The 27,986-nt window shown below is 37.5% G+C and overlaps 1 protein-coding gene and 1 long non-coding RNA gene across 2 annotated transcripts; both read right to left on the reverse strand.

Moving 5' to 3' along the window:
* Positions 1-2,125: 2,125 nt before the first annotated feature.
* DUSP6 (dual specificity phosphatase 6) lies at positions 2,126-7,246 on the reverse strand. The gene is made up of 3 exons (XM_072401230.1): positions 6,529-7,246; positions 4,329-4,760; positions 2,126-3,475 (listed from the first exon to the last, which is right to left on the reverse strand). Exons 1-3 carry the CDS (start codon positions 6,926-6,928, stop codon positions 3,168-3,170), a joined length of 1,140 nt encoding a protein of 379 aa, XP_072257331.1. The 5' UTR covers positions 6,929-7,246; the 3' UTR covers positions 2,126-3,167.
* On the reverse strand, positions 4,772-6,517 carry LOC140323843 (uncharacterized). Its single transcript, XR_011919448.1, has 3 exons — positions 6,171-6,517; positions 5,968-6,130; positions 4,772-5,911 (listed from the first exon to the last, which is right to left on the reverse strand). It is a non-coding gene; the product is annotated as an uncharacterized lncRNA (long non-coding RNA).
* Positions 7,247-27,986: the final 20,740 nt, after the last annotated feature.

Genomic DNA, 27,986 nt, shown 5'->3' on the forward strand with positions numbered 1-27,986 from the left:
TTCCCCAGGTAATGGAGATTGGCAGGTGTTCTGTAGTAACACTTCCTCTCCTGGAGCGCCAATGCTGCTTGTGTAGATTTAGTAGATATTATAGGTTTAGTACAATGAGTGTTTTAAATCTAGGGCAGGAAATATATTACTGGACAAAAAAAAAACAAAACAATTCATATCTCAAATATCTGCATGGTAAATGGAACTTCCCATTACTTCTAAAAAGACAAGTACAAGGGGTATGTTAAAGTGAACATACATGGATAAGGTAAATACCTTTTGGATTTTGGTTGGATGTTTTCTGTTTAGAGATTTGACTTTTAACAAACAAATCACAAAATATTTTAAAGTTCAACTACAGTGATAATAAAATAGTTTTGTATAGTACAGAGTCGGGAAGGTTTAGAATGTGTTGGGTTTTTAATATGATCAGTGTCACCATCACTTATTACCTAGCCAGACTGCCACCTTCGCCTAGACTTCGTCAAATTTTAGATTGTGTAAACTTGACAGGTTCAAAATTCTTCTTACTAATGATGATTTGCATTACATTCTATATCCTCTTTGGAGAGATTGTACCCTAGCATTTTATTGAACACTCATTTTAACATTTGACAAGAACTGATGTCCTAGCATATGTTTTAGCACTGCACAAAATATCCACATTTGTTTGTGTGGAGTTGCTTAAATAAAAATATTATTATTACACAGTATTTATATAGCACCATCATATTACGCAGCGCTGTACAAAGTCCATAGTCGTGTCACCAACTTTCTTTCCAGAGTACCTGGAGGAAACCCACACAGAAACGGGGAGAACCTGCAAACTCCATGCAGATAGTGTCCTGGCTGGGATTCAAACCTAGGACCTAGCGCTGCAAAGGCCAGAGTGCTAACCCCTGAGCCACTGTGCTGCCCAAAATACTTGCCATAACTAATAAAAAAAAAAAAAAAGCCCCCTTCACTCTACAGCACTGTCCCACATATTGAATGCAACACTGAATATTGTATTTGCTTGGTGTGATTACACTCAGGATCCTAAATATACACCACACCAGAAATAGATCCGAACATGTCCATGGTGCGGTCGCATAATAATACACAATACGGACTCCAAAGCCCTATGTATGGAAATTAACATTTTGGGATCATAGAAGGTAAACCCAATAAATACATTACACACTTGTAAGCTGTAGGGTGTGTAAACACATGCAATAAAAAGGTCTAGTTTTAAGAGCTTTATCATTTAATAATATATTTACTAGATATAACCAGTCACTAAACATTATAGTGTACAATTGTCTCAGGCCATGTGAGACTTGCGTGTAAGCAATTGAAGTTACACTAAACATGACAATAAAAGGAAACAAAAGACCCATGCAGCTGCAAGGGAATGGCACCTGTGCAACATTGCAAATTCAGAACCCTTACATGTGATCTAATCAGTGTTTTTCAACCAGGATTTCTCCATGGGTTGCTAGCTTTTTTCTTGAGCTATGAGCAGTTTGTGACATTGTTTATACTGACCACTACACTAATGTACTGTGAGTTGTAGGGTTCCCTGAAGGCCTAAAAAAATTATTTCAAGCCCCCCACCCCTTTAAAAATTCAAGAAATACTGAACAAAACATTATCATTATTAGCTCACTGTCAGAATATAAGGCAATGTATACACACACACACACACACACACAGGATGATCCAGGATGCCCCACCCCCCCTGAAATAAATGGTTGAGCTCACCTCAAGCAAAAGTCTTGACATGTGTACATCAGATGCTTGACATTATTGATGCACCCATTACCAAACCACTGTACAAGTCAATGGAGACAAGCACAAGGAGGTGCTGCTTACTTATTCTCCCCCCTCCCTGCAGAACAGCATTGTGTATATGGCACTCTTTCATTCATATGTTACTTTTGTTGCTGAAAACAGTCATGAAAGATTGTTTCCAGCAATGCAAACTGCAGGTGTACACTGCCTAAGACCTACCATGCAATAGAAATCATGTGAAATGAACACTTGACAACTGACAGTAGCTTGTTGTCACAGTGACCATGTGAGTTCTAGTTTTTGAACCAAGGACAAGACATACATATACAAACACACACTAAGGAAAGAATGCAAATGCACATAAGTTCAATAACCAAAATAGTGATTTTTAATAATTTAAAGATCTATAATAAATTTCATCTTAAAACTTTACCCCGTGGACATTTGGGAGTACAATGCATCTCCCTTATTGGCAATAAGTGTGCAATCCAAGCTTAGGTTGCTGGAACATATGTCCAGTTTACACAATCCAAAGAAGAAAAATAAACAAAAAGAACTCATACATACAATAGCATTATAGGTGCGGCTCCATAAAAAGGTCAGAGGTAATTCACATTAAGTTTAAGAGCAAATAAAGTGTGTTACACTTGAAAACCACTATGTGGTTCACAAAAACTCAGGCAAACAAAGTTACATAAATGTGAATAAGAATTACAATTGTAAATGAACAACCTTCTGTGCATACAAATACACAATCTTCATATCATGACAATGAAGAGAAAACGTTAGCCATTACCACTACTACTGAACCACCAATAACGAGTGGCTCAGGTAAAGAAATAATGACAAGTATTGCAGTGCTGGTCACCGCTGAGCTCTGCTACACTTTTTTCTGAAAACCAGTTTATGTTTAAGTCCAGTCCACCTCTTGTCTTTTAAAAGGTAAAAATATTGACAACGCTACATATAAAAATGTGAATATTTACAGAACTCTGTAAATTGAAAAAGCAAAGACAACGAAAAAAAAAAAAAAAATTCAACTGTTTTCTTTGGCTCCTTTAAATTTTAGGAGAACCAGTCTTCACAGAAGACAAAGATATATATGTATAATATATATTGTCCATCCAAGACATATGGATTGATTGCAGTCCAACTGTTTGGATCTCAAGCCACTGCATTATTAAAGGAGTGCTCTCATTTGAGCTTGCCAAATCATTCTGAGGCCCAAGATTCCTCTTTCCATAAGCCTGATACTTTAGCCAGCCAACTCTTGCTACTTTTTTAATCTTTTGATTCACAGGTAAATCCTCCTATCAGTGACACATCCGTCAAAAACTTGTTACAGACAAAGAAACTTTTCTGTATAGGAATGATTATCACCAATATATTACAACAGTTCAGTTTCACGTAGACTGCAGAGAATCTACTTTAAAGACATTCTGATTGGCTGGACTTGTGAAATATAATTGTTGAGGTGGGACACGATTGTCACAAGGGCTATTAAGTCCCAATGTCCTTTCAAAATCCAACAGCTGACCCATGAAGTTAAAGTTGGGGGAAATGTTGGACTTCTTCATTTTGACTATGTCATAGGCATCATTCATGGAAAGGTTCAGCTTTTGCATGAGATAGGCCACCGTGACTGTGACTGACCTGCTGATACCAGCAAGGCAGTGTACCAGGACACCACAACTTTTTCCTCTGGCTTCATCTGAAACAAGAAAAACAACCAAATTTAAATCACACATACACCAACAATGGTAAAACATTTGCACTACTTTAATGAAAAAAAGAGCTTGTTGGAAATTAAAGAACATTTAAACCCAAAGTGTGAACTTCTCATATATGCTACATTTGTGTCCTGTTAAATATACCTTAGGAAAGAGGTTATATCTGTGGCAACTACCTGTATTATCTCAAAGTGATTGAGAAGTTTAGCAAAACACAACTGGGAGGGTTGACCACACTGTTAAGACTTTACAGAAAGATACCTGTTGATCTGCAAAAAAATGAATCTTGCACTAACAGGGTGTTTAAAAACCATTTCCCCCCACTTCGATACATGCAAGAATTTTAGAAATAGAAGTGCCAGCATTTTATTAGGAGAATGAACAAAACAAGCATAATAATTTGTATACTGGCTATAATTTATGCGCTGGATAAAAATGAATACTTATCACAAGGGAGAAAACAAAGGCAAATTAAAAATAATTATCTAACTGTTGCACCAAAACAAAAGCTTCATTCAATCATGATAAGGGAAGTCACAGGGGACAGCCCATTAAGAGGAACAGGATGTCAACATTGCTGTAAAATGGGTTCCTTTGTAAGAGGAAATGCACTACAATGCTTGGAGATTAGGTACTATGTGGCAGACAGCCAGAAATTTCTCCCTGCGGTGCTCGGATTACCATCTCACTATGTGAGACTGAGGATGAAAGTTCACCAGTCCAAGGCTATATCAAGCATTTAAAAAGAACTCTTACAGGGACATGCAGCTTTAATAGTCACAGGTAAGCCATACAAAAATAGTAAAGCAGCAGATACATGGCACCGATACTCACCAATAAAAGAGATGGCTTCTGGAAAAAACTGCGACAGATTTTGGCTCCAGTGGTCCGATATCGGGATCTGCTTGTACCTGAACTCCCCAGCATTTTCAAAAAGATTGGGCAGGTTGGGGGTCACATTGAGGATGTATTTAATACCAAACTCTTCCAAAACATCCAGGTTGGTAGAATCTTTGGCACAGCCGAGGTATAAGTAGGGCAGTATTTCAACTGGGAATGAAGGTTGTGTGTTGGAGAGGGGGCTGCCGTCAGAGTCTGTAGCACTGTTGGGGTCCCGGTCAATGTCAGATTCAATATCTGATGAAGAATCAGAACTGATACGTAGGCCTCCCAAACCTAACACTGGAGGAGAACTACTGCTGCAAGAACTATCCAGATTGGTTTCACAATGGATAGGATACTCGGCCTGGAATTTGGTAAAACCACCTGCAACAGAAGGAGAAGTACGGTTAGGTTAGGAAACATGGACCGGATGAAAAGTAATTGAAGAGATCTTTAATAAATGTTTAACCCTGAACAAAGTGCAGAGAACTCAAACTACAGTCTCCTTTCATTGATAAGACCTTCTTGTCCTTCATGGAATGCAAATAAGAATGACCTGAATTTTATACCACGCTTGTCTGATAAGGGTAGACTTTGCACCTTGAGAGAAGCATTAATCACTAGGGCTAACAAAAAAATGCACACTTATCACAGGGCCGATAATCTCTGGGGTAATAATCGGTAAATTATGTGCAGACAGATTTCTAAGGAGCAATTACAAAGGAAGGAAATGATTAGCTCCAGCACATTAGGGAAGACAGAGCCATTTGATCAGAGATCTTGACTACAGTAATACCCAATATGTAGGAAAAAAAGTTTATATTTTATAACTCTTCGGGGCAGGGTCCTCTCCTCCTGTGTCACTGTATGTCATTTGCAACCTCTAATGTACAGCGTAATATGTTGGCGCTATATAAATCCTGATTATATATAAATATATATATATATATATTAAAAGTTACGCAAAGTTGCAACCTGACCTACAAACACACACACTACACTTTTCTGTAATAAAATTGCAGAAAATTTTGCAGTAATTAAAGAATAAAGAATGCATGTACAATGCCTGTTTGGTTTATCCGGTATGGTTGGATAGCTGAACCATTGACTGCTATATACAGAAAGCAAGACTGTGGGATCACAATGCATGCCCATTAAGTTTTTTGGAACTTATTGCTTAGTCCATACCAAACAAACAATATACACCCCAAATTGTGCCAATGAATGGGTAATGAGTCTTCCCAACGCTAGGGTGACAGATGCCAGGTACCGGGCATTCTAGTATGGGGTAGACGCTGTTCAAATAGAACTCTTAATTCCCCCTCCTTTTATGTGTAAATTCCCCCACCTACTAGATTGTAAGCTCTTGGGGGCACAGTCCTCTCCTCCTGTGTCACTCTCTGTATTCCTCTGTCATTTGCAATCCCTATTTAACATACAGCACTGCATAATATGTTGGAGCTATATAAATCCTGTTTATTATTATTAATAACTCTCAACCTAAGATATGATCTCCTGATATATCAGGGTGCCACCTATCCTAAGATGTGATCTACTGATATATCGGGGTGCTGATATATCGGGGTGCCACCTATCCTAAGATGTGATCTACTGATATATCGGGGTGACACCTATCCTAAGATGTGATCTACTGATATATTGGGGTGACACCTATCCTAAGATGTGATCTACTGATATATCAGAATGCCAGCTATCCTTAGATGTGATGTTCTCATCATATATGGGGGTGCCATCTATCCTAAGATGTGATCTCCTGATAAATCGGAGTGCCACCTATCCTAAGATGTGGTGATCTCCTTATTTATCGGGGTGCCACCTATCCTAAGATGTGATGTTATCATATATGGGGGTGCCACCTATCCTAAGATGTGATGTTATCATATATGGGGGTGCCAGCTATCCTAAGATGTGGTGATCTCCTGATATATATGGGGGTGCCAGCTAGCAATGCCAAAGCCTGTCATGCCAGTAGCTGTCCAGATCAAGTAATTTCTGTGCAAAAAGGGAAATCTTCCAGGGAAGTCGCAGGATGGCAGCTATCGGTCATGATGCCATTCATGTGCATGCAGAATGTAAGGAGTGTGATGCCAGTCCCGGTGCCCCCATGCAGCACCCCCCATGCAGCACCCACCTTCCAGGTAGTACGCCTTGCAGCCCTCGTCCTTCAGCCTCTTCATCAGCAGCCCCAGCACGGACTCCCCGCCGGTGTTCTCGTTCCACTCGCTGCTGTTCTCGTCGTACAATATGACGGTATCGGTCCCGCACCTCCGGGCGAACGTGTCCCGGTCCTCGCCATTGGCGAATAGAGATCGGATGGGTAGGTTGCCCTTCTTCAGTCGGCGCAGCATGATGCCCGGGATGGCGACATTGATGGCCGCCTCGATGTGTGACGACTCGTAGAGCTCCTGCGGTCTGCAGTCCATGAGTAGGAGCCTCTCGTTGGCCAGTTCCAGCTGCTCCTTCAGCCAGGCCACCGATTTGCTGAGCGCCATGTCTGCGGTAGGGTGCACGGGTCTCAGCTTGTCTATCATTGAGGAGCAGGGGAGGGGTGCAGACAAGGGCGGCCGGGGAACGGAGCTCTGCTGGCGGACACACACTACACGCCCAGCGCCTTCTTCAACGTGGAAATCCAATTAGCTGCGTGAATGGCGGCGTCTCCCGCAGCCCAGCTCCCTTCCTGTGATCAATCAGCTCCGCGCGGCCCAGCCACAGGCTCCTACTGAATGGATACAAACACGGAACGTCTCAATGGATACATTGTGCGCGCCGGCCAATCACAGCGCTCCCAGCTACGGTCGCCTTGGAGACGGGCCGGCTGGAACAGGTTGTGTTGATGAATTGTTAATGAGTTTGTCATTCACAAAAACGGAAAGGAATTTCCGCTCTGGATCAGCCGAGTGCAAACAAGCAGCAACAGCAGATGGGGGGGGGGTGAGGAAGGAAGGAGAAAGGGGTGAGGGAGGGGGGATGGGGTTATCATTCTCACTCAGCACAGCCTGTACAGGAATTCCGTGCAATGCCATTCACTCCTCACACACTTCCCTTTCATTTCTGCTGCTAGCACTCCACAAGCATATTATGGCCGGGACTACATCTGCTGTCATGTAAAGCCCAGTACATTATAAACACTGCTCTGCCTTATCATTCATTTCTCACCATCAGCAATGTCTACCTGGCATTATTTACCTTGCCTCAAGCTTTAGTGGGGTTAGTTAGCTCTCATTAATTCTGTGCTAACCCCTCTGAGGTGTTATTTGTTATTTCTGCCCTATGATGTTATAATAGGAATGATTGTTCTAAAGAATGAGATATCAATGCCACATTATAAATAAACCTATATCTCCCTGCAAGGAATCAATTCAGATCTTCCTAATATTAAAAAACAACCTGCAAACTTCACAATCACTGCAAACTTGTACCTCATCCCTAGCGGAACCATAATATTATTATTATTATTATTATTATTAATAAACAGGATTTATATAGCGCCAACATATTACACTGCGCTGTACATTAAATAGGCAGTGACACGGGAGGAGAGGACTCTGCCCTGAAGAGCTTACAATCCAGGAAGTATCACACAATAGGAGAGGAGATATGTGGTAGTGGATGTAGCGAGGGTTTTAACAAACAGAAGACGGGTAGGCAATGTTGAAAAATCATAAGTTTATCCAGAGTTTGCCAGGGGTTCCTTGACTTTTGTCTGATTGACCTTCTAATTTGATGGCGCCTGTCTAGTTCTGGGGCTATGACCACTTGGCAGAACCAGCTGCAGAACACCAATGATTTTTTTATCTGTCAAAAAATGATCCCCCTGACCACCAATGAAGGAGTATTATTTACTTGCGATCTACAGTTAGGGTTCCTCCAGAGATTGACAAAGCTTCCCTGACTCATGGTAGATTGACCTCCCAATTGATGGAACCTGCTTGTGAGGTTAACAACACTTGGCAGAACCAGATGCAGAACATCAATCATTGTTTTAGCTGTCTGTAAGGGTGGCATTGTGACCACCACTGGTATAGGGGGCATCCCACAATGGCCACCAATGTAGGAGCATTTTTCTTACTGATCCCAAATGAATTAGTTTTAGCAGGGGTTCCATAAAATCTAAACATTTCTTCAAGGGTTCCTATGGGGTAAAAAAAATTGAGAATGTCTCCTCTATAGCCCTAATTCCACCATAACTGGGGTAGTCTCATTCTTGCCACATAACAATCTGATTATTCTAGCTTTCACATTAAGGTTGTATCATCCTGGGCTAGCACAGGCTGCTCTGAAGCTGGAATGTTTTTGGTACATCAGTGAAATGTGAACTAAAAGGAATAAGATTCATGTATTTCTCTAGCATTTCAGGAAATGGCCTATTCTTCCAAAGTAATAGCAGAATATATTTGAATACATGGACCAGATAATTGCGCGTTAGTGGATTTGGAGCTGACTGACCACTTAAGAAATTCAAGCAGAATCAAAGGCTCCTTCATTGTAGTACCGGTATCAGTGTTAATCATTTATAGATTAAAGAGCACTTGAGCATCAGAAGTTTTGGCAGGTTGACAAATCAACGGGAGACTTTTTTATAATGGCTGGAGAAGATAACCCTAGATCAATAAAATCATTCTGCTGTTTTGTTCCTAATCAGAAGGAAGTTTTTTTTCCCCAATGTAAAACCATAAAACACATCAGCTTGTAGAGTTTTTTTCTTTGCAAATTGCACAAGTCCTTATAATCAAATGCCAATGGTAGCTGAAATTTAATAAAAAGTAACTTAGGTTAATGTCACCCAGCTTTTTATCTGCTTCAGTCCTTAGCAAAGAGGTACTGGTCCCTGTGCAAGTAGAATATAGAAGAAAATGAACACCATAAGCTTAGTCGAGATATAACCTGTCCAGAAACAAGCACACATCCCACCATTCTCAGACAGAAATGGACATTTTGGAATTGGTATGCCAACCCCTGCTTACCCGGCAGCTATCAGTCCTGATAAGGCCTGTGGGCACCAGAAACTTCATTTTGAAATAGGAGGGTATAGACATTCCAACCTTGCCACCTTAAGCAACCTGATTTGGGTAGGAATCCTTTTTTTCAGTGCACAATAATACTTATCATGCTATGGTGCTGTATAGTATAGTTATGCTCTGCAGACGCTCTTTAGTTTACACTGTGCTGTTTTGATGCTTGGTCTACAAGAGATATTGGAGATTTTAGATTCAAGGTTGATATTGACTTTTCAGAGTCTGCAAGTTATGTCCCTAATCATCACAGATGGGGAAAAGCAGTAAAACTGTCTCACACAACAGACCCTGCTATGTCTGGAAGGCAATAGCAATGACACAAGATTCTCATAGAGAAATAAATAGATAAGATTCCCTTTCAATTCCCTCTGGGAAAAGTCTTCCCTGATAAAACTGTCCATGGCTGGTATAGAAGCACAATGGGAGATAGACATCTCTACAACTACTAGGGGAGGGAAAAAGTCCTTAATCCTTCTTGTCCCATCAATTGATGGCTATCTTCCATATCAAGTTGCCACTGCAACACATTTACAAATGTAACATTCATGCAAAACCAGACCAAAGAAAATCAAGCAAAGATTTTGTGATATAATTACATTTACAACCAATGTGCACTACACTCTCCCAAATGCCCTATAAGAAGGAAATTATGACCTCCATGCAAAGTATATCTTTTAAATAAAAGATTTATTTTAAAAATGTCAGTTTTGTTTGATAAAATCAGGATATCCCACAACAGGGATGGCCACAGGAAAGTCCTTTACATTTAAATAACAAAGGTGGAACAGTGAGACATTTGAATTCCTGCAGTGATTTTTTTTCATGCTTAGTTGAATGCCTTCTATCCTGGATGTGGCTAGATTGGCTTTGCCTTTGTTATACAAAATAGCTCTGGTTTCTGGACTTCAGAGGATGTTGGCATTGTAGGATAGTTGTTTCAGTGAATAAGCTGCATTGTTTTTGCTAACATTGATGTTTCATTACCTCACTTAATTACTTTTATCCAATCAAAGAGAAAACTGGCATGGGCATAAAACACGCTTCAGTTTGTTTAACCCACAATGACCTTGCAAATAATGTTTCAAGTTGAAGTGCATTAGAGAGTTTACACTTCCAGCCTGGAGAACTCTGAGATAACTGATCAGCCTTTCTGTGCATTGACAAAGGACTGAAACTGATTATATAGTGTAATTATATGTAAATATAATATTGAGTATAGTGCAAGTGATCATGAGAAGTTTTCCCTGATTAGAGTTCAACTGAAACCGAATAACATTATAAGCAAGTCCACTGTTAATCATAGAGGATTGCTATAAAAATGTTATCACCTTTTCAAATTTTATTTGCACCTCAGTGCTGCTGGTCTCTTTTAGCAATTTACAGTCACTTCCTGTCTACATGCACTTGCTGCAACATTAGCTGCACATCATTGCCTTGGACTGTAGATGATGCTTCAGCCATTTGTTTCTGCACAACCACTTTTAGACTTGACCAAGGGTGCACCGGACAGGAACATAGCTGTGACCCCAGAACAGGACATTTTTAAAATTACATTAACAAAAGCTTTTTATTAGATTTTAGTAATGAGGGTTACATTTCCTTTACCTAGCAAATTATCCAATTTGCAAACAATTTTATCAAACAAGCAAAGTCTATCGTGTACCTATCACGTCTGTACAAGCCATTACACACATTCTCTCTGCATTTCCAAATATTATATATAATATAATGTGAAATAATAACCATTTTACTGTATTATAGAAAAAAATCTGTCTTTATTGAAGAACCTCCAGTAGCACTGGGAAATATACAATCTTCACTCAAACAGTGTAGACAATTAGAATCATACCATCATTAAGGTATATTACGGTCCATGTGACCCCATTTTTATAATATGGTTCAACATTTTACACCCTATTGGCCCTGATTTATTAAATCTCTCCGAAATTGGAGTAGGTAGACTATCAGGAGAACCTGGGTGAACCAGCAAACCAGCATTTAGTTGACAAATGTTTTCAATCCTTAAGCAGAACTATTCCTGGTTCACTGGATCAACCAGGTTCTCCTATGATAGTCTATCTGCCCATGGCTTGGATAGGAGAGTTTGGTCATGACAAGGAAATTAGTAAAAGTGATAATATTATCTACTGTCTGTTTTTTTTTCAAGGGAGTTGCAGAAATCAGTATACTTTTATACTTTATACATTTAGGTTGGTAATGAGCAGTCCAGAGCATTTCCTTAATTCCAATTAGGGTAAATGTGGGACTGCCCTTGGAATAACAGTAAACATTTCTAACAAAATGCCCTTGTTTTTGGGACTTTTGGAAAATCTCTGTTAATCTGTAAAATCCTGTCCTTAGAAGGAAGTACTAATTTGCATGTGTCGATTGGGCACATGACACTAATGAGCCAGCTTCACTCACTGTTGGACCTTTTTGTTGCTGATAAATGGCTTTTGAAGCACAGATGACTGCTTTCATTTATCTCTATATTCATCATCCAGAACATTTTTAAATATTAGATTCTTTGCTAGGGATAAGCGAGAATGCCTTTGACGTCCTGGCGAAAATTTCCTCAAAGTTCCGATGGGTCGGCGAAATTTGGCGAAACCATCGGAAATCCAGGAAATCACTATATGAGGATTATCGTGGCTGAATTCATAAATACAGCCGTGGGAATTCTCATTTCAGTGAGCGATCCCCGGGCACTACATGTCAGATACAGGGCAAGCCCTCACCACAACCTATAGTGCCCGGGGATTTCTCACTGAGAGGAGGATTCTCATGGCTCCATTCATAAATGCAGCTGAGATACTCCTCCTCTCAGAGTGAGTCATGCGGCTTGCATTTATTAATGAACGCGGCCGTGGGAAAAACCAGACAACTTTTCCCACGCTGCATTCATTCAGCCAGCTGTGAGACTCACACTGTGTTCCTGGATAGAGAAACTCTATCCAGGAACACATAGTATAGGGCTGCAATAGCAATCTGGGGAGTCTCGCCGGACGAATTTACAAAGGCCGTTCTCGCCTACATGTTTGGTAAGCGAGAACGGCCCAATTCGCCGCAAGACCGAATTTATTAAATTTACTTGCTCATCCCTATTCTTTACTGTCTCTTGGAATGTCTAACACTCACATTGCACAAAATAACCAGGAACCATTTATGCCTTGCTTGTAAATGACGCAAATAACGTTAAGAAGGAGGTACCTTTTAACCTATTCCCACAAATATAATTATTTTTGTTAATGTTGACAGGTACTCGATTGATTCATATGAAATCCAATTGTTGCTGAACTCAAATCACAGCTTTACTATAAATATTTCAGTGATTGTCATATATCCACCACTCCCAGTGGGAAGTGTATCCTCTATAGGAACAGCTGGAAAAGGGCAGGTGCTTTTCCAGACTGGATTTGTACAACCATAGGTGTGGCAACCAAAGGAGCTGTTCCATAGACTGACACACCTGTAGTTAATTTGGGGATGTGTCCCTTCAGGCCTGGGACTGTTCATCCTTGTTTGTTAGGCCGGTAATATGTTCAACAAAATCAACTTAATTTATTTGCCTTTTAATATAGGGTTGGCATTATCACATACCACCCTTCCTCTGAGCACATTAACAGCAGGAGATTTGGCTAGGTTGTCATTACAGTGACTTTATATAAATAGTTGGATCATTAATAAATCTGCAAATAGTTTAGTCTAATAAAAAATAATCACCACTGCACTACAGCCATACAGCGGCTTTGGAAAAAAAAATGTGCCCTGTGCTGGGCCAGCTTTTGAATTTGGCTTTGAGACTGTAGCCAGTAAAGCATGATAAAAATAAATGAAATTTGTTTGCAAAAAATAAAACAATCTGGGAGGAGAGCCCAACTCATATGGCCAGTGCTCCACAGGGCTTTGTTGGCTACATACCACAGCACGATTTTTATGCATTGGATGAGCCACATTTTGTGTAGGCTACTGGCGCATAAGGGAAAGCAGATACTGATATGCACTTTGCATTACAAATTAGCATCCCAGTGTTACTTTTTAGCTTGGCCTTGTGGAAAACCTGTGCAAAATTCTTCTAATTATATGTTTACACCTTTTTTCACTCTGTGATGCAGTGTCAATATTTGTGGATAGGACATGTAAAAGCTGGAGGTAGGATGAGCAAGAGTCAGCAACAGTCAGTCAGGTATCAATTCAAAGTGCAAAACTGAAGTCAAAGTTTTCACCGAAGTGGTCAACAAAGGTATGAAGACAACAGAGGATGTCAAGACAAAAGCCAAGGTCAGCTGCAGAGTTACAAGACATTCAAGAGGCAACCAGTTCAAAGACAGGATTAAAGAAGCTCAGGCCAAGAAACAGGAAAGTGTATGAACATACAAAACCTTTCCTCTATATATTTATGTATATCAGAAGATTGGACCCATGCTGTCACTAGAGTCTTATATAACACTATACTGTAGGTCTTGCAAATAATGAGTCATATGTTTTATGGTATTATGGACTCCCCTCATTTTTTCTGCATGATTATAGACCTTCTCTGTTATTTCTATACAAGGCCCTATTTTTTTTTTCTGTAGGCTACGTTTTTCTGTAGTGCTGTCAAGGACACCTGCAGCTGAAGAATTTGTTCATTGAGAAGGGATCATGTCTAGCGCTGTGTAATTTGTAACTGATATTGTCTTCCATACAAAGCATGTGGAATGCGGCTACAGAAATACTAAATATGGTTTGATTCACAGACAAAAAACATCTTGGGTTTTAGAAATGTTTCAAGACTATTTAAAGAGAATGGAAATCATATTATTCGTACTACATATCTTTTAGATTGTTTATATGTTATTTAATTTTATCATTTATATTTGAACATGGTAATAGATATTTCCCTAATTTCTGGCATACAACTAGCACACTGATTATTAATAAATCATGGTTGAATATATATTGGACTGGTATAGAGTATCATAAATGTATGTCCTTAAACAGCAAATAATTATAATTAGTGCTATATTTAAAATAATTTGGTAAAAAGACTTTACCAAACAAGTATATGGAAGACTACATTTCCGCACCAATGTCAGTGTCCATTCACCTGTAGATCATCACAATCATTTATTAAGGTTTTTGCTTTGCTTGCCAATACTATCCAGCCAGATCCTCATTGTTGCAGTCCTGAAACTCCCTGTGTGTCTTTGTAGTTGAAATAGCATTCTATGTTCTTATAGTTAGCCCCCTTTCCATACTAAGGAAACGGAACTGTTATTAGGGTAGGGTTACGAAGGGCAACTCTTATTAATTTCTCCCACCAGCCTTGGTGTAACTTGTAAGGCTATGATAACGTTCTTTGTGGGACACTATGTACTCTAGATTATTGTCAGCTGTGATGTACAATCCTTTGGGAAAAAAATCCAACATGTGTATAGCTATCACCTGTTGTCATTCATCAATCTTTCCTGGAAGATCAATGAATAACCCAGAGGGGACAGCTACTGTACTTTCCTATGGAGAGTGCAGTAGGGTGCCACTTACCTTTCCTTACCCCTCTCCAAAAGAAAGTGCAGAATAGCGCTATGTATACACCAGTCATTTATTCTCCTGTCACTGAAAACAATCAGGAAGGATTATTTCCAGCAACAGCAATCTTACTTCAGTACAGGGCTTTAGACTAGTTCATTGATTGGGGTGAGGAATAGGAGTGGTATAAGACTATTTGGAAAAAAAATAAACCTAGCTCTCCAGAGGGCAACTGCTGTACCAACATATTCCAAAGATCTTGTCAGTGTTTGAGATAGCCAAAACTTGTCATCAATTTGTATTAATTGTCCCTCATTATCCTGTTTATTTAGCTGTTTGCCTGGAGTTCAGCTTTAAAAAAATTGTCATGGTTGTCTGCAATGAAAAAAAAAACGCGTAGCAAGCCTCATTGTAATAGGATTCTAAATTATTCTACCAAATATTTACTCAATCAAGTTTTTTTTAATATATTAAGAAACAGAACTGTTTTTCTCCATATGACACCATAACAATAAAAGAAATACAGCGGTTACAAGGCTCTGTATTAAGCTTTTCCTTTTCCATTACAAAAAGTTTTTTGCCATCTTTGTCCCCATGAGAGAGATTTTCGTTTTCATTCCCAAAGTAATGGTAAATCACTTGTATTGTTCTAGTGGCTAAAAAAGATATAGTACCAAAATGAATGAATGCCATATTTATTAATCCTGGATATCCAAAAAGGAGATTATGGTATTTCCATTTAGGAGAATATCGGCATTATAGCTCTTTTGTATATAGAAAATGTTGATTCTTTTCTAGTGATGCACACTGTGAAATCACAGAGTATACAAATGTCCATATCTGAACACTAAAAGACAAATCACACTCACTTGCACTACCATCTATCACCATTTCATACACTAGAGATTCTTATCATAAACTGTTTTTATTTTGTTTTTTTTTTTAAATGTGGTATTATAACAATAATCCTTCATAATTATTGTAACACGCCTTGTAGAAATTTATATCTATCACAAACACAACATTTTAGTATGTGATGATTTATCATGAAATGTTGTTTCTTTCTTTCTAAGGTACTCAGGAATCTCATTAGCTTTGAGTGTCCCCATATTTAGCCATGTTTGTTTGGGGAATGTTTCTGTTATATATGGAGAGTTGGGTGAATCTGCCCAGGTTCATTCCAGAGGAATTAGTTGAAACTCGATTAAAATTTGTTGTTAAAGTCTATTGGAGAGAGGCAATCATGCTATAGATTATGGCCATTTCAAAGGCCGAGAAGCCATAATAAGGGCATTAGCAATGGTATGCATTGCCAAAGTATCCAAGGGGGATTGTAGAGAGGCAAAAAAGTGTACATTTCCTAAAAAGCTACTAATCATTAAGCAGATCCTCCTTAGGGCCACCTAGGCAGAGGCCTGGGGGGATACATCCTTCATGCTTCTGAAGTAAACTAACACCCTGTCACTTCACAAGGAAGGACACACTTGATGGCAGCTGGTGGCTGATGGGGCAAGCCATGCTAATGTAGACAGTGCAAATGGATGGCTTCTCTATGTCTGCTGCAATCCTTATCAATGTCAATCAGAGATATAGGAGAGGGCAAAGCTGCAACATTTCCTATAATGAAGTCCTTTGTGAACTGTCATTCCAGCAAAAGTGTTCTTTTTGGGTTTTTTATGTTATAGCAGTCACTCCCAAAATAAAAATGCAAACCACACCTTAAATTATCCTAAATGATTCCAAATGAACGCTCATTTACATAGTTTGTTAAATGAGAATCTGCATTATGTTCTAGAGTTCTGGAAAAATGTCTCTATCTTAGCAAATATTAATCTTAGAAAATAACAAATGTTTACAAAGATATATTAACATAGCATAAATGATGTTATATATAGCTTAAAGATATTTCTACTGAATTAGAAAATATCAAACTGACATATTTCAGACACTCAAATGTTACAACTACTATAAATAATCTATATGTAATGCTCAGACAAATGTGATAATCAGGCTATTAATCTCTAAACTGTGCTAGGTTAATATCCATGAATGAATAAAAGAATCATGATTTAAACTTAGTGATTAAATAGACTTACTAAATTCATATGCAGCTCAGGAAGCAGTTTTAAAAGAAATTCCCTATTCTGGTAAAAACATGATCCCCCTGTCTTTACCATACATGCTTTTCTGGGTTTCCCTAAAGAGGAGTCAAAATGTAAAATTGCCTATAATGTTACTGCCCTTTTAACAGTATGGATTATGGCCTTACATGTAGTGACTGCATTTCTTCTGCAGAGGCTTGTTTTACTTTGTTCTTACCTGGTGACCCTACCACAAACACACTTTCTGTCCAGAGTAACAGTGTGTATCATCTCTACCTTCTACTTTCTGCTCCTTTAAAAGAGCATGCAACACCCATCTGTTCAAACTTGCTTACCCATCTTCTTTTAAAACCCTCACTACTTCCCACCATTCTATATCACCCCTTCTATTGTGTGATGATTCCCCCACCTCCTAGATTGTAAGCTCTTGGGGGCAGAGTCCTCTCCTCCTCGTGTGTCACTGTCTGTATCTGTCATTTGTAACCCCTATTTAATGTACAGCGCTGCATAATATGATGGTGCTAAATAAATCCTGTTTTTTATTATTATTATTATTAATAATAATAATATTAATAAAACCACAGGAGAAATGAAGGAGGTCAGAAAATGGTCCACATAAATATGAGAGATGTATTTAAGAGAACAGTCAAAATAAGGACCAATATATGCTAATCTAAAGATCATTCCTGGTTTGCTGAAATACTGCAGTTATTTGGGACAAATTTCCAAAAGAACTGAACTGGTATAGGGAGATGCTACACAAGAGAGAACTCCTGGGAGCATTAAAAATATGACTCTGAAGAAGGAAAAAGATCACGAAACAGAAAGGTAGGAGAAGAAAGGCATCAGGACCCCATAAAAATACAACTAAAAAATATTGGGGGGTGTTTGGAGAAAGATTTTTCTAAGTAAGTAATGGTCTAGCTAAAAGGACCAAACTTGTTGGAGTTCAGTCATAGAGTCATTGAAGATTGCCAGCACCAATAAAAATTAGGACATCTTATACTTTACTTGAGCAACTGTAACAACGAAAGACCACCAAGCCTTTACTACATTTTTGCAGCTGTAAAAAAAAACCTAAAAATTTGAAGTCTTCAGTCCTTTTTAAGACAACTGAAACAAGTAGCCAAGTCAAAAAAGTCACAAAAAACCCAGGTTAGTGACTTAAAGGGTAGGAGTGATAGGGCTAGCATGACAACCAGGCAACTAGGGTTTGGAAAGGGTAAATGTAGCAGTGGCAGCCTCAATTTTCTCATCATGATAGGATTGCTTTAAGCCACATACATTTCTCTGAAGCTTTCTAGACGCGTTTGTTACCAGACAAATTTCAAATCTTAAAAAATGTTCCTTATTATAGCGTGTGATTATTACACTGATTGACACATACTGATGAAATGAAATGTTTCAACATGTAAAATACATTTATTAAAGCTTTTTGTTGAGCTTCTATTGGTAATACAATCCACAACATTTTACAAGCACAAGAAAAAAAAAAACAATACAACAATCAATGTTACACAATGTTGAAAGATATCTGTTATATCTCATTCAGGTGAGATATAAAGTGGTCACAGACATTGCAGTACCAGTTGACGCGTGAATACAGTCCTAGTACAAGGAGGAACAAAAAAGATGGAGTATTTCTTTTATTTCACATTATATACATATAGTGCATTATCCACATCATTTTCCATTGTTTGCATACATACATATTATATGTTTAAATGTTCAAAACACCATAAGAACAAGGAACTAAAGTCATGTTTGCATTACATTTTGTGTGAATATTTTTCATTGTAAGTCAAAGGCCAAGTAAACAAAGAAGTGTTATGGTGATTGTTCTGCACAGGTTGCGGAGTTCCTTATATGGAAATCACTACTTTTACTTGACAACTTTGTTATAAATGCATGATATTATGCACATGCAGTGACACTGAGAAATACACTTTCTTTTGTTGCTAATGCTTAAGTGGAAGCCGTATTTAAAATAAAAAGTACTATAGAGGCTTGCAAATTTGTGCCTTGGATGTACACCTTATATCCTACTGTTAGCTAAATTCCATCATGACAAACAAAAACAGATACAAAGAGGAAGTATTAACTAAAGAATGTACTCTTAAAGTCAACATTTCATCTCCTGTATTTTCAGGTATGTTTATTCATTCTTGCCTTAAATTCATGGTGGTACATGCTACACATAAAGCAAAGGCTGTAAGTATATAAGTAGTTTTGACAGCTATGTGTGGCTAGGTAAGGTAGCCTTACACTATGGGATACGTTATACTGATAATTATCATGTATTTATATAGCTGAAATATATTACACTGCATTTTATTACAAGCCCATAGTCATGTCATTACCTGTCCCTCAAGGAGCTCATAATGTCCCTACCATTGCCATAAGCCTACATAGTCTAAGCCAGTGTTTCTCAACCAAGGTTCCTCCAAAGGTTGCTAGGGGTTCCTTAAGCAATGAGCAATTTGTGGCTGTCAGGTATCTAACTGATACCAAATAACTTTTTGGCTATCTGTAACAGTAACATTCTTCCTAATGGTCAGCACTGTAGGAGGCATTCTTCCCACTGACCATCACACTAATGCACTGTGAGCTGGGGATAAAGTATTTATAGCAGGGGTTATTTCAGAGGTTGCTTCCACGTTAAAAAGGTCGAGAAACATCTATCTATAGCCAGTTTTTTGGGGAAAGACAATTAACCTACTGGTATGTCTTTTGGATGTGGGGATCCTCAGAGGAAACTCATGTAAACATACAAATGCCATGCTAAAAGCATCCTGGCCAATATTTAAACCTGGGCATTCTAAGCTTTTGGCACAGATTATTATGTGAAAGCAAGTGAATCGAGATTTCCCTAAAGATTCTAGTTAAACTAGTCACATACTTTGCCCAGCTTCTTTTAAAAATTGCCTTCATATCACTTTTTTATACAAAAACCTGTTTTCCCCAGTAATTATATGAAAGGGTTATCTACTCTTTATATAAAGTAAAAATGGGATGGTAGGTCAGTTTTATTATGGGCACCGTGACATTGCCTGTGCCAGGAAGAGATGTTAAAAGTAGATTTTGATGGGGGAAAAACCATGTTAATTACATATAGTTTTATTTACAGTCATTCGTGTTAGAGGAAACAGGGGCTTTACCAGGTAAGGTCCAGCTTTTTCTAAATAGAATAGGGAATATATGTGTCCATATATTACCATATAGTGGTATTTCATAGCAGAAATCACACATATGGCCATCACCATGCTAAATCACTTTAGTGACCCAAGTTCTAGGTACAGTCTGACAAAAATCTTTATTAAAAGACGTATTTAAAAAAAACAGTGCTAGACAAACAGGGCTATTTCTTCTGACATTGCTGTGACCTTGCTTGACATTTTCAGAAATCATTGTTTTTTGATATATTTTAACAGCTTTTTATCCATGTTCAAGATGAGCTAGTACATGTGCTAATCTTTCTCATCACTTCTGGCAGATAATCATAACAAGATATTCAGAATGTGACAAATATAAAATGTGAAGACACAAAAAGTAGGTAATTGCTTGCCTTTCTAATTTCAGACCAGTGACGTTAGAAGCTAAAGTTAAACTTCAGATTATGAAAAAATATGTTTTGTCCTAAAATGGAAAGCTTAAAAATTAAAATTTCAAATGCCAAAAAAGACAAAATGTTCCAGATAACAATTTTGGTCTGAAGATACAATGTTTTTAATCAAAATAAATCTGTAATAGTCAGGAAATACATGGATATCCAATGGCCTGAATCTATAGTTGGAATAGATGGAGTGAGTCAGATGTTGGTCCATTATATCTATGCTCCTCTTCCATTAACAACCTCAACATTGAGGCTAAACCAAACAACCTAACTGCATGGTTTTAGAAGGAAAGCTACACAAACACAGGGAGAACATACACTACGGTACTTCCATTCAGACGTGTCCCGGCCTGGATCCCCAATGCTACAAAGGGAAAAGTGCTAGCCACTGAGCCAACCATGTGATGACCCTTTTCTTCTCCATCCCAAAACTAGGGGAAAAAAAGTCTCTACCTCTTACTTTTTGTACCTCTGTAGCCATAAGGTGGACCTGTAAGGTCTGCTGGAATACTTTCAGACACATATTGTGTCCCTATTTTGTGTTACTTCCTCCACCTCCTAGATTGTAAGCTCTTTGGGGCAGGGTCTTCTCCTCCTGTGTCATTGTCTGTATTGGTCTGTCATTTGAAACCCATATTTAATGAACAGTGCTATGTAATATGTTTATAAATACTGGGTATTATTATTATTATTTCTATTATTATTAACAAAAATTATAATCCCATATGAAATTCTGGTGAGGTCATCGAGAACCTGAAAGAAAGAAGATAGCAGCAGGGGATATAAAAGGAGGCCAGAGAAGGAAGACAGAAGCATGGGATTCGCTGGGCACAGTATGCACTTTGGTAATATAAAGCAGGAGTAACTTTTAAGACTTTTTATAATATAAAGATTGTAACATGAAGATATAAATAACTGGATTAGCGCAAACTGTGATTTACCATGAATATACTGGATTATCCTTCAATATTTAGGTATCTCTGAGGTGAAGGTGTTTTTCCTAATCCTCATTCATATATGTTTTCTAACTTGATTGAGCATCATGGTATTCTTAGATTAGATGTTTTATTGTTTCGTACACAGAAAATTAAGAATTTTTTCATTAGCACAGTTAGCAATTTGTTAAAGTTCTCTTTCAGCACTGAAAGGTTTTTGAACACTGCTTAACATTTCAAAACAAAACATGAACAGCAAATATGAGTACAATCCTTGATTTATTATCACTCAAGGCTCTAAAATATATTTTTTTCATAAACTAATTTGGTTAGTTGTTAAAATAGAAAACTGTACACAGAGAAAGAAGATTTAGTTAGGTACTAGGATTCATGTGAGGACAATAATACAATTTATGGGATGTGGAAGAATTGAAGTTTACAACATGGTATAATTCAGGGGAATATTTGAGAACATTGCATTTTGATGGAAGCAGGAAAAAGGCCATTGGGTGTTGTCAGACATTGAAGACAACAGGAAGAGACAAGTTCTAAGGCTTTGGTTAATTGATAACCTTACAAAGTTGTAGTGAAAATTATGTGACTGTGTTACTCTATTTAACTCTTGCAACTTTTGGAACAATACCATATTTATGAAATAATACAATGTTACATACATATACTGTAGGTATGTATACAAGTAATACAGCTGAATTAGTAATTCTAATTAGTAATTACTAATTAGAGAATTCTGAAAAGCAGGTGGCTGAGTTACATAAAATCATTCCATAACAACCAGACTGCATTACTGAATTTGATCTACAGTCCTTGCCACTGGTTTTCATTATCATTCCCCCATCCTAAAATGCTGCCTACAAAAATGCAGCAGTTCAATTATTTTATAAAAAAGACTGACAACTTTTAAAATGATGGTGTAAGGCTACGTACACACTGTAACGTACACACTGTAACTGTGATAACTGTTGCCCGAGATATAGGATCATGATTGTCTCAAGTGAAAAATCTAGCACATGTACAGAAGTTTTCTAACATTGTTCATTGATCTGTCCTGGGAGATCTATGGCGGAGGACGTCATCTCTTCTGCATAGAACTGAACATATTTTACAGTCACTGGGAAAAATCAGGAAAGATTGTTTCCAGCAACATAAGACTAGTGTGTGTACAAAGCCTATGACTACAACTCTTTTTTAATACAATTCATGTGCCGTATTGCACGGTTAGTGTGCATTGTGTTAGGCAGGCCATTCAATTTAAAAGGGCAACTAAAAGTTCAGTAATATACTTTAAGGTAAACTCTAGGGAAAATCAAAAACCAGCCCAAATGAAAAGATTAAATGCTCATTCTTGGAAAAACACATTTATTTACCCTATTAATTGCTCCAGAAGGCTTTCTCACCTCTATGCAACCAGTTCCCTGAAGCCATTTCTATTTAATGCCTTAACGTGATGACGTCAGATTGTCTGCATCCAATGGAGTGTCAAAAAGAAAACATTTTTTTTACCATTTTTATCATTTAATAGTATGTAATAGGTACAAATAGCCCATGTGTTTTGCTCTAATATATTATTTGCCTTTTAAATGCTATCTCTAGTGCTTTGTTATGTTTTGTGGTCAATCTTTATGTCTTCTTGTCCCCATGGTAGATAAATAGCACTGGAGCCAGTAGATCTGTATCTATAAGACTATCAGCAGAGTAGTGCAGAATTGCTGTGAAAGGAGGGGGGGAGCCAGGTCTAAATTCTACATCAGGACCCGTAGGCCTGTAGTTATGCCACTGGATAAACCCTGTTTTTGTTTTTAATGAATTCCCACAAGACCGGGTATTTATAATGACAATGTACAGCGGATTACCTTATCCACAAACATTTCCTCTGCAAAGTGGACGTTTATTCTTTTAAAGGAAGAGCCTTTTGTTTGTACTTAGTTTAGGTGGAGCAGTAAAAAAAAAAAAAAAACAACAACAAAAACATAAAAAGTAAAACAAAGCTTTCAGCAAAAGTACGAATATTTCAGTTAAAAAACATAAATTGTTTGGTCACTTTTTATATCTGCTTAGAGTTAGCTGATACTTTCCCAGACTATCCAATTACGTGTTTAACATACTCAATACATTTTAAATAATTTTTTGGTCTTTAAGTAATCCAGCAGACTTTTAAAATTTTGGTACAATACTACTACAAAAAAACGAATTTATTGCTTGTGATCCTCTATAGATGGATCAGTTATCCTTTAAGTAGGCATATACACAGGCATATATAAGTTTGCATGTATTTATTTATTTGTGTAAAAAGCATTTATTTTCCATAGAATTTGCTACCATATGTTTTTTCCCCTTTGAGTAACATCACCATAGCAAAACAACAGACCAGACAGTAAATGCTCCAATATCTCCTATGGTTAAAATGTATTTCAATTCAATATAAATGAGAAGAGAAATGTAAAGTAAATTGTAACAGATTTTAGTTTACTGGGGTCAGTTATTATTGATTTCAGGTCGCTCTTGTGATTATGCTATTTTATTGGTTTTACCATCTTGGTGTGATGAAAGCAGACGTCTAGAAAAGTAGAACCAGAAGAGACATACTTGAAGCAGAATTGAAAGAAAGAAATACAATGCTTGGATCTCTTATTTGTAGGCCAATTCATGGGTATGGGTATTCTTAAGTAGTTCTTGGTAATGATAAAATTGGCTTTTTTTGGACATTCAGCCCGTTACACATAGAGGTACAATGAGAACTTCATGAAGAGGGTCAGAGGAATAGTGCATGCTGACCTAGTTCATTCATCAGGACACCATGTGCTTTGTTGTGCTGTATATCATTGCAGTAGTGCATTAGGATGCCATTTACAGAAAACAGTACTGCAGTGCACCATTCTTACAAATGCATAGGCCTGATATTGGATCTCTGCTTATGGGGTTTGGAATCAGCCAGGTTTGTTGCACTGCAGAATGAACAGCGATATTTGAAAGGTCACGTCAGTGTGTAAAATTAAAATTCTTTACAATTTTATTTTTGGAGCACTTCCAAAGGCATTTTTTAAGGAAGGCTAGAAAAACACAGATAACATACCGTAATATATATATATATATATATATATATATATATATACCATGCATTTGAATTTACCGAAAAATACATCCAAATACATAAATCCAAATGCATAATATTATTGAATAAGTAAATACAGTAACAGTGTAGTACAATGATTTTGGTGTAATCCTGGCAGGGATTTTGTAAACAGACAACTTGACAATTGTGAGTGAATTTGTTGTTCTTGGAGTTTGGATGAGAAGAAAAGAAGTTATAGACGGGGAGTACTGAAGGGAGTTTATAATGTTATGACTAAATGTCTAAGTAAAGAAATAAAATGCCACCAGAAAGAGAAAAGGTTAATAAGGATTGTCAAATCACAGATGAAAAATGAGGAACAGTTAGAAATAAAGCAAAACTACCAACTTTTTTACCAAAATGTTTTTTTATAGAAATATTGCATCGTCTAGATATGATATACCATCGGATGGTTGAGAAGGATAAGGTGAGGACTATGCTGTTTTGGACTGTGGAATTATATGATATACCTTCTAAGTGGATAAACAAAATTCCTGAGTTCCACAGCATATTTACACACCAGGAAATCCTGTAAATGTGTTGTTGTATTGTTTTTCCAACTGCCATTTTGCCATTGGAAGTTCCTTTTTAACATTTTTGTATATTTTGTGAGGCAGTGTTGACAGTGTAGACATTGGTAAGTGCTAAATCCAATCCAATTATTCTAAGTAATGACTGATCCCTCAGTATCAGTGAATACATAGCAACAGAAGGCTAAGTAGGGAGATCTAAATGATCCCTGATCTAAAATTCTATGAATGCACAAGCACTTCTGTATGTAAGTGGTTGTTGAAAGGGATGAGGAAAGTTAAGATTAGGAAATTTGTTACAGAGCTAAGCCCAATAAAGTTGGAATAAAATGTATGAACATTATTGTTAACAGAAGCAGAAGTCCATTTCATGAAGCCAAAGGCAGGAGTATACTGGCAAGAATATTAGTGCTAACAAAGATAATAAATGATCTGGATTTATTAAAGGATAATAAATGGTCCATAGATGATTGCAGCTTTGAAGTGAGAAAAATATATGTGGACAGAACTTTATAAAGGCAGGAAAGAGAAGAGAGGGGAACATTTGTGAGAAAAGTCAGACCACTAAATGGAATGGGGGGACTGCTGCACTGTAAAGATGCTAGAATTTTATCTGAGACGATCATGATCATTTGTCAGGGCAACAAGCATCTGTATCTGTTCATAGTTCAAGACATTCCACCTGATTTATTAAAGCTTTCCAAGGCTGGAGAGGATACAATTTCATCAGTGATCCAGCAAACATGGAATGGATTTCCTAAACCAGAACCAGTTCCATTCCAGGCTTTCTGGATCACTTAGCTTTACTGATGAAAGTGTATTCTCTCCAGCCTTAGAAAGCTTTAATAAATTAGGCCCAGTGTCAGAAAGAGTCAGTTATATTAAGTGCATCCTAGAAAAGTAAAGGTGATGGAAATGAAAAGGTCATACGTGATGATGTACAATGATGATACTAATCAGGCATACCGGATAGATAAACTGGAGAAAAGGAAATTAAGATACATTAATGACATTATTTGGATTATAGTTGTTAGCTGACATCAGGGAAAGGAGTTTAAAAATAATTTGAGATGCGCCACTTCAAGTAGAACACATACAGATCTATTTCTATTTCCTACTCATTCACAAAACAACTCTTAGTGTACCCATACTTCATTTGTAATTTATTAGTATGTAACAGAGTTACAATGTATATTTAATTTGGAGTTTGTGTTGTGTTTGTGATGTATTTGTGTGCTCTAATGAAGATTTCAGTGGCATTTTTCTATTATTTAAATATTATTTAATATATACTATATTTTGATAAGCTTTTGTGTTATATCAGTGTATAAATCAAAGCAAAGCTGGCAGTGATAGGGCTAAATAATGAATATATTATATTAAATAAATTAGTCAATAACTAACAAACTAACATAAAAATGTCAACTGCCTGAAATTTACATAATGGTGTAAATATGGATCCTTGTGTAAAAATACCATGACCCTACTTTGTGTCCCCTGTTCTATTTACTTGATTAGGGAAATCAGGCCTTGATGGAAACTAGATGATAGGATTGCTACTTGTATACTTTTTCACTTTAAGTGATTGATGGTTTTTACATCAATTTACAATGTACTTTTGCAAAGTGGTATGTGACTCAGAGGGTCTATCAAGCTGTTATATTTGAAACCCCCAAAACACTTAGCTATGCATGACATAAGGGTCTGATAAGAATTGAATCTGTACTTTATATTTACTGCTTTCCTTAATTGGCACTACTCAAGCAAAAAAATGACCCTTTGCCACTACTGCTGGGAGAGCTTCCTAAGGATAAACATTCCTATATAGGATGTGAATAGGTGTCCCATAGCTTCTTACTTACTAAAGGGATTCAGACACTGCAACTTTCCACAATTTGTTCAGATGTTATTAAGAACTAGATTCTCCTACATAGGAATCAGTATGGAAAGAGCATGGTGAAAGAAGCAGCCACTGCTTCAGCAAGAAAAAGTTTGTTTTTGAGTTAGAATTACATGAGAAATAAATACAAATTGATTTTTAGAAATTGAAATGCAAATAAGAAGCATAGAACTATGGTTTATGGCTAAGTTTTTATCCAGGCATAGCTGTAATGCAGTCAGCTCTATTGTCTGGTAATCTGCTGTTCTGAAATCCCCCTTTTTACCTGTTTGGAGAGCTATTCCAAGACACACCTGATGTATGCTCCTTGCTGTCCCTTTCTTACAGAAAGTAATATATAAAAAGTGACATTCAAACCTTTTAAGGCAGCCTTAATCTATTTTAAACTACTGCTAAAATGCACCCTTATAGGAAGCATACTACCTTCTGATAGAACTACTATTCAACTGTACAGACTGCCAGATAGGTAAGAAGTATGGGGGATTTCATGTTTTCTAAACTCTAACTGGCCCCTTGATTTCTCTTGACAAACTACAGTTTTCCCACTGAATTGTATAACAATTTAATGTCATGCTGCCCACCTAACCCTGTTGCTCTGGTTCATGGGAGCGCTATGGTAATTGCAGCCATGATTATGGTGACCTAGCAAGTCTTGAGATGTCTCTAATTTGATTCATCTGACACATGCTATCCAGTAAACCATATGTGAACTGCACAGAAGATGGGTCAAGTATTGTGAACTCATCAAAGACAGGACCTAAGGCAACATTTTTTAACCAGGGTTCCTCCAGAGGTTCTAGGGGTTCTTTAATCAATAAGTAATTGTCACTTTAATGTCAGTTTAGGTGACACC

Source organism: Pyxicephalus adspersus, chromosome 2, assembly GCF_032062135.1.
Source record: "Pyxicephalus adspersus chromosome 2, UCB_Pads_2.0, whole genome shotgun sequence".
Classification (NCBI taxonomy): Eukaryota; Metazoa; Chordata; class Amphibia; order Anura; family Pyxicephalidae; genus Pyxicephalus; species Pyxicephalus adspersus.

What these genes read in the sequence shown, in the direction of transcription:
- DUSP6 (XM_072401230.1), bottom strand. Translation starts at nt 6,928, where the DNA reads ATGATAGACAAGCTGAGACCCGTGCACCCTACCGCAGACATGGCGCTC. An exon ending in CAAGGCGTACTACCTGGAAG is followed by an intron (nt 4,761 to 6,528) that starts GTGGGTGCTGCA and finishes CTTCTGTTGCAG; the next exon opens with GTGGTTTTACCAAATTCCAG. An exon ending in AGAAGCCATCTCTTTTATTG is followed by an intron (nt 3,476 to 4,328) that starts GTGAGTATCGGT and finishes TTCTTGTTTCAG; the next exon opens with ATGAAGCCAGAGGAAAAAGT.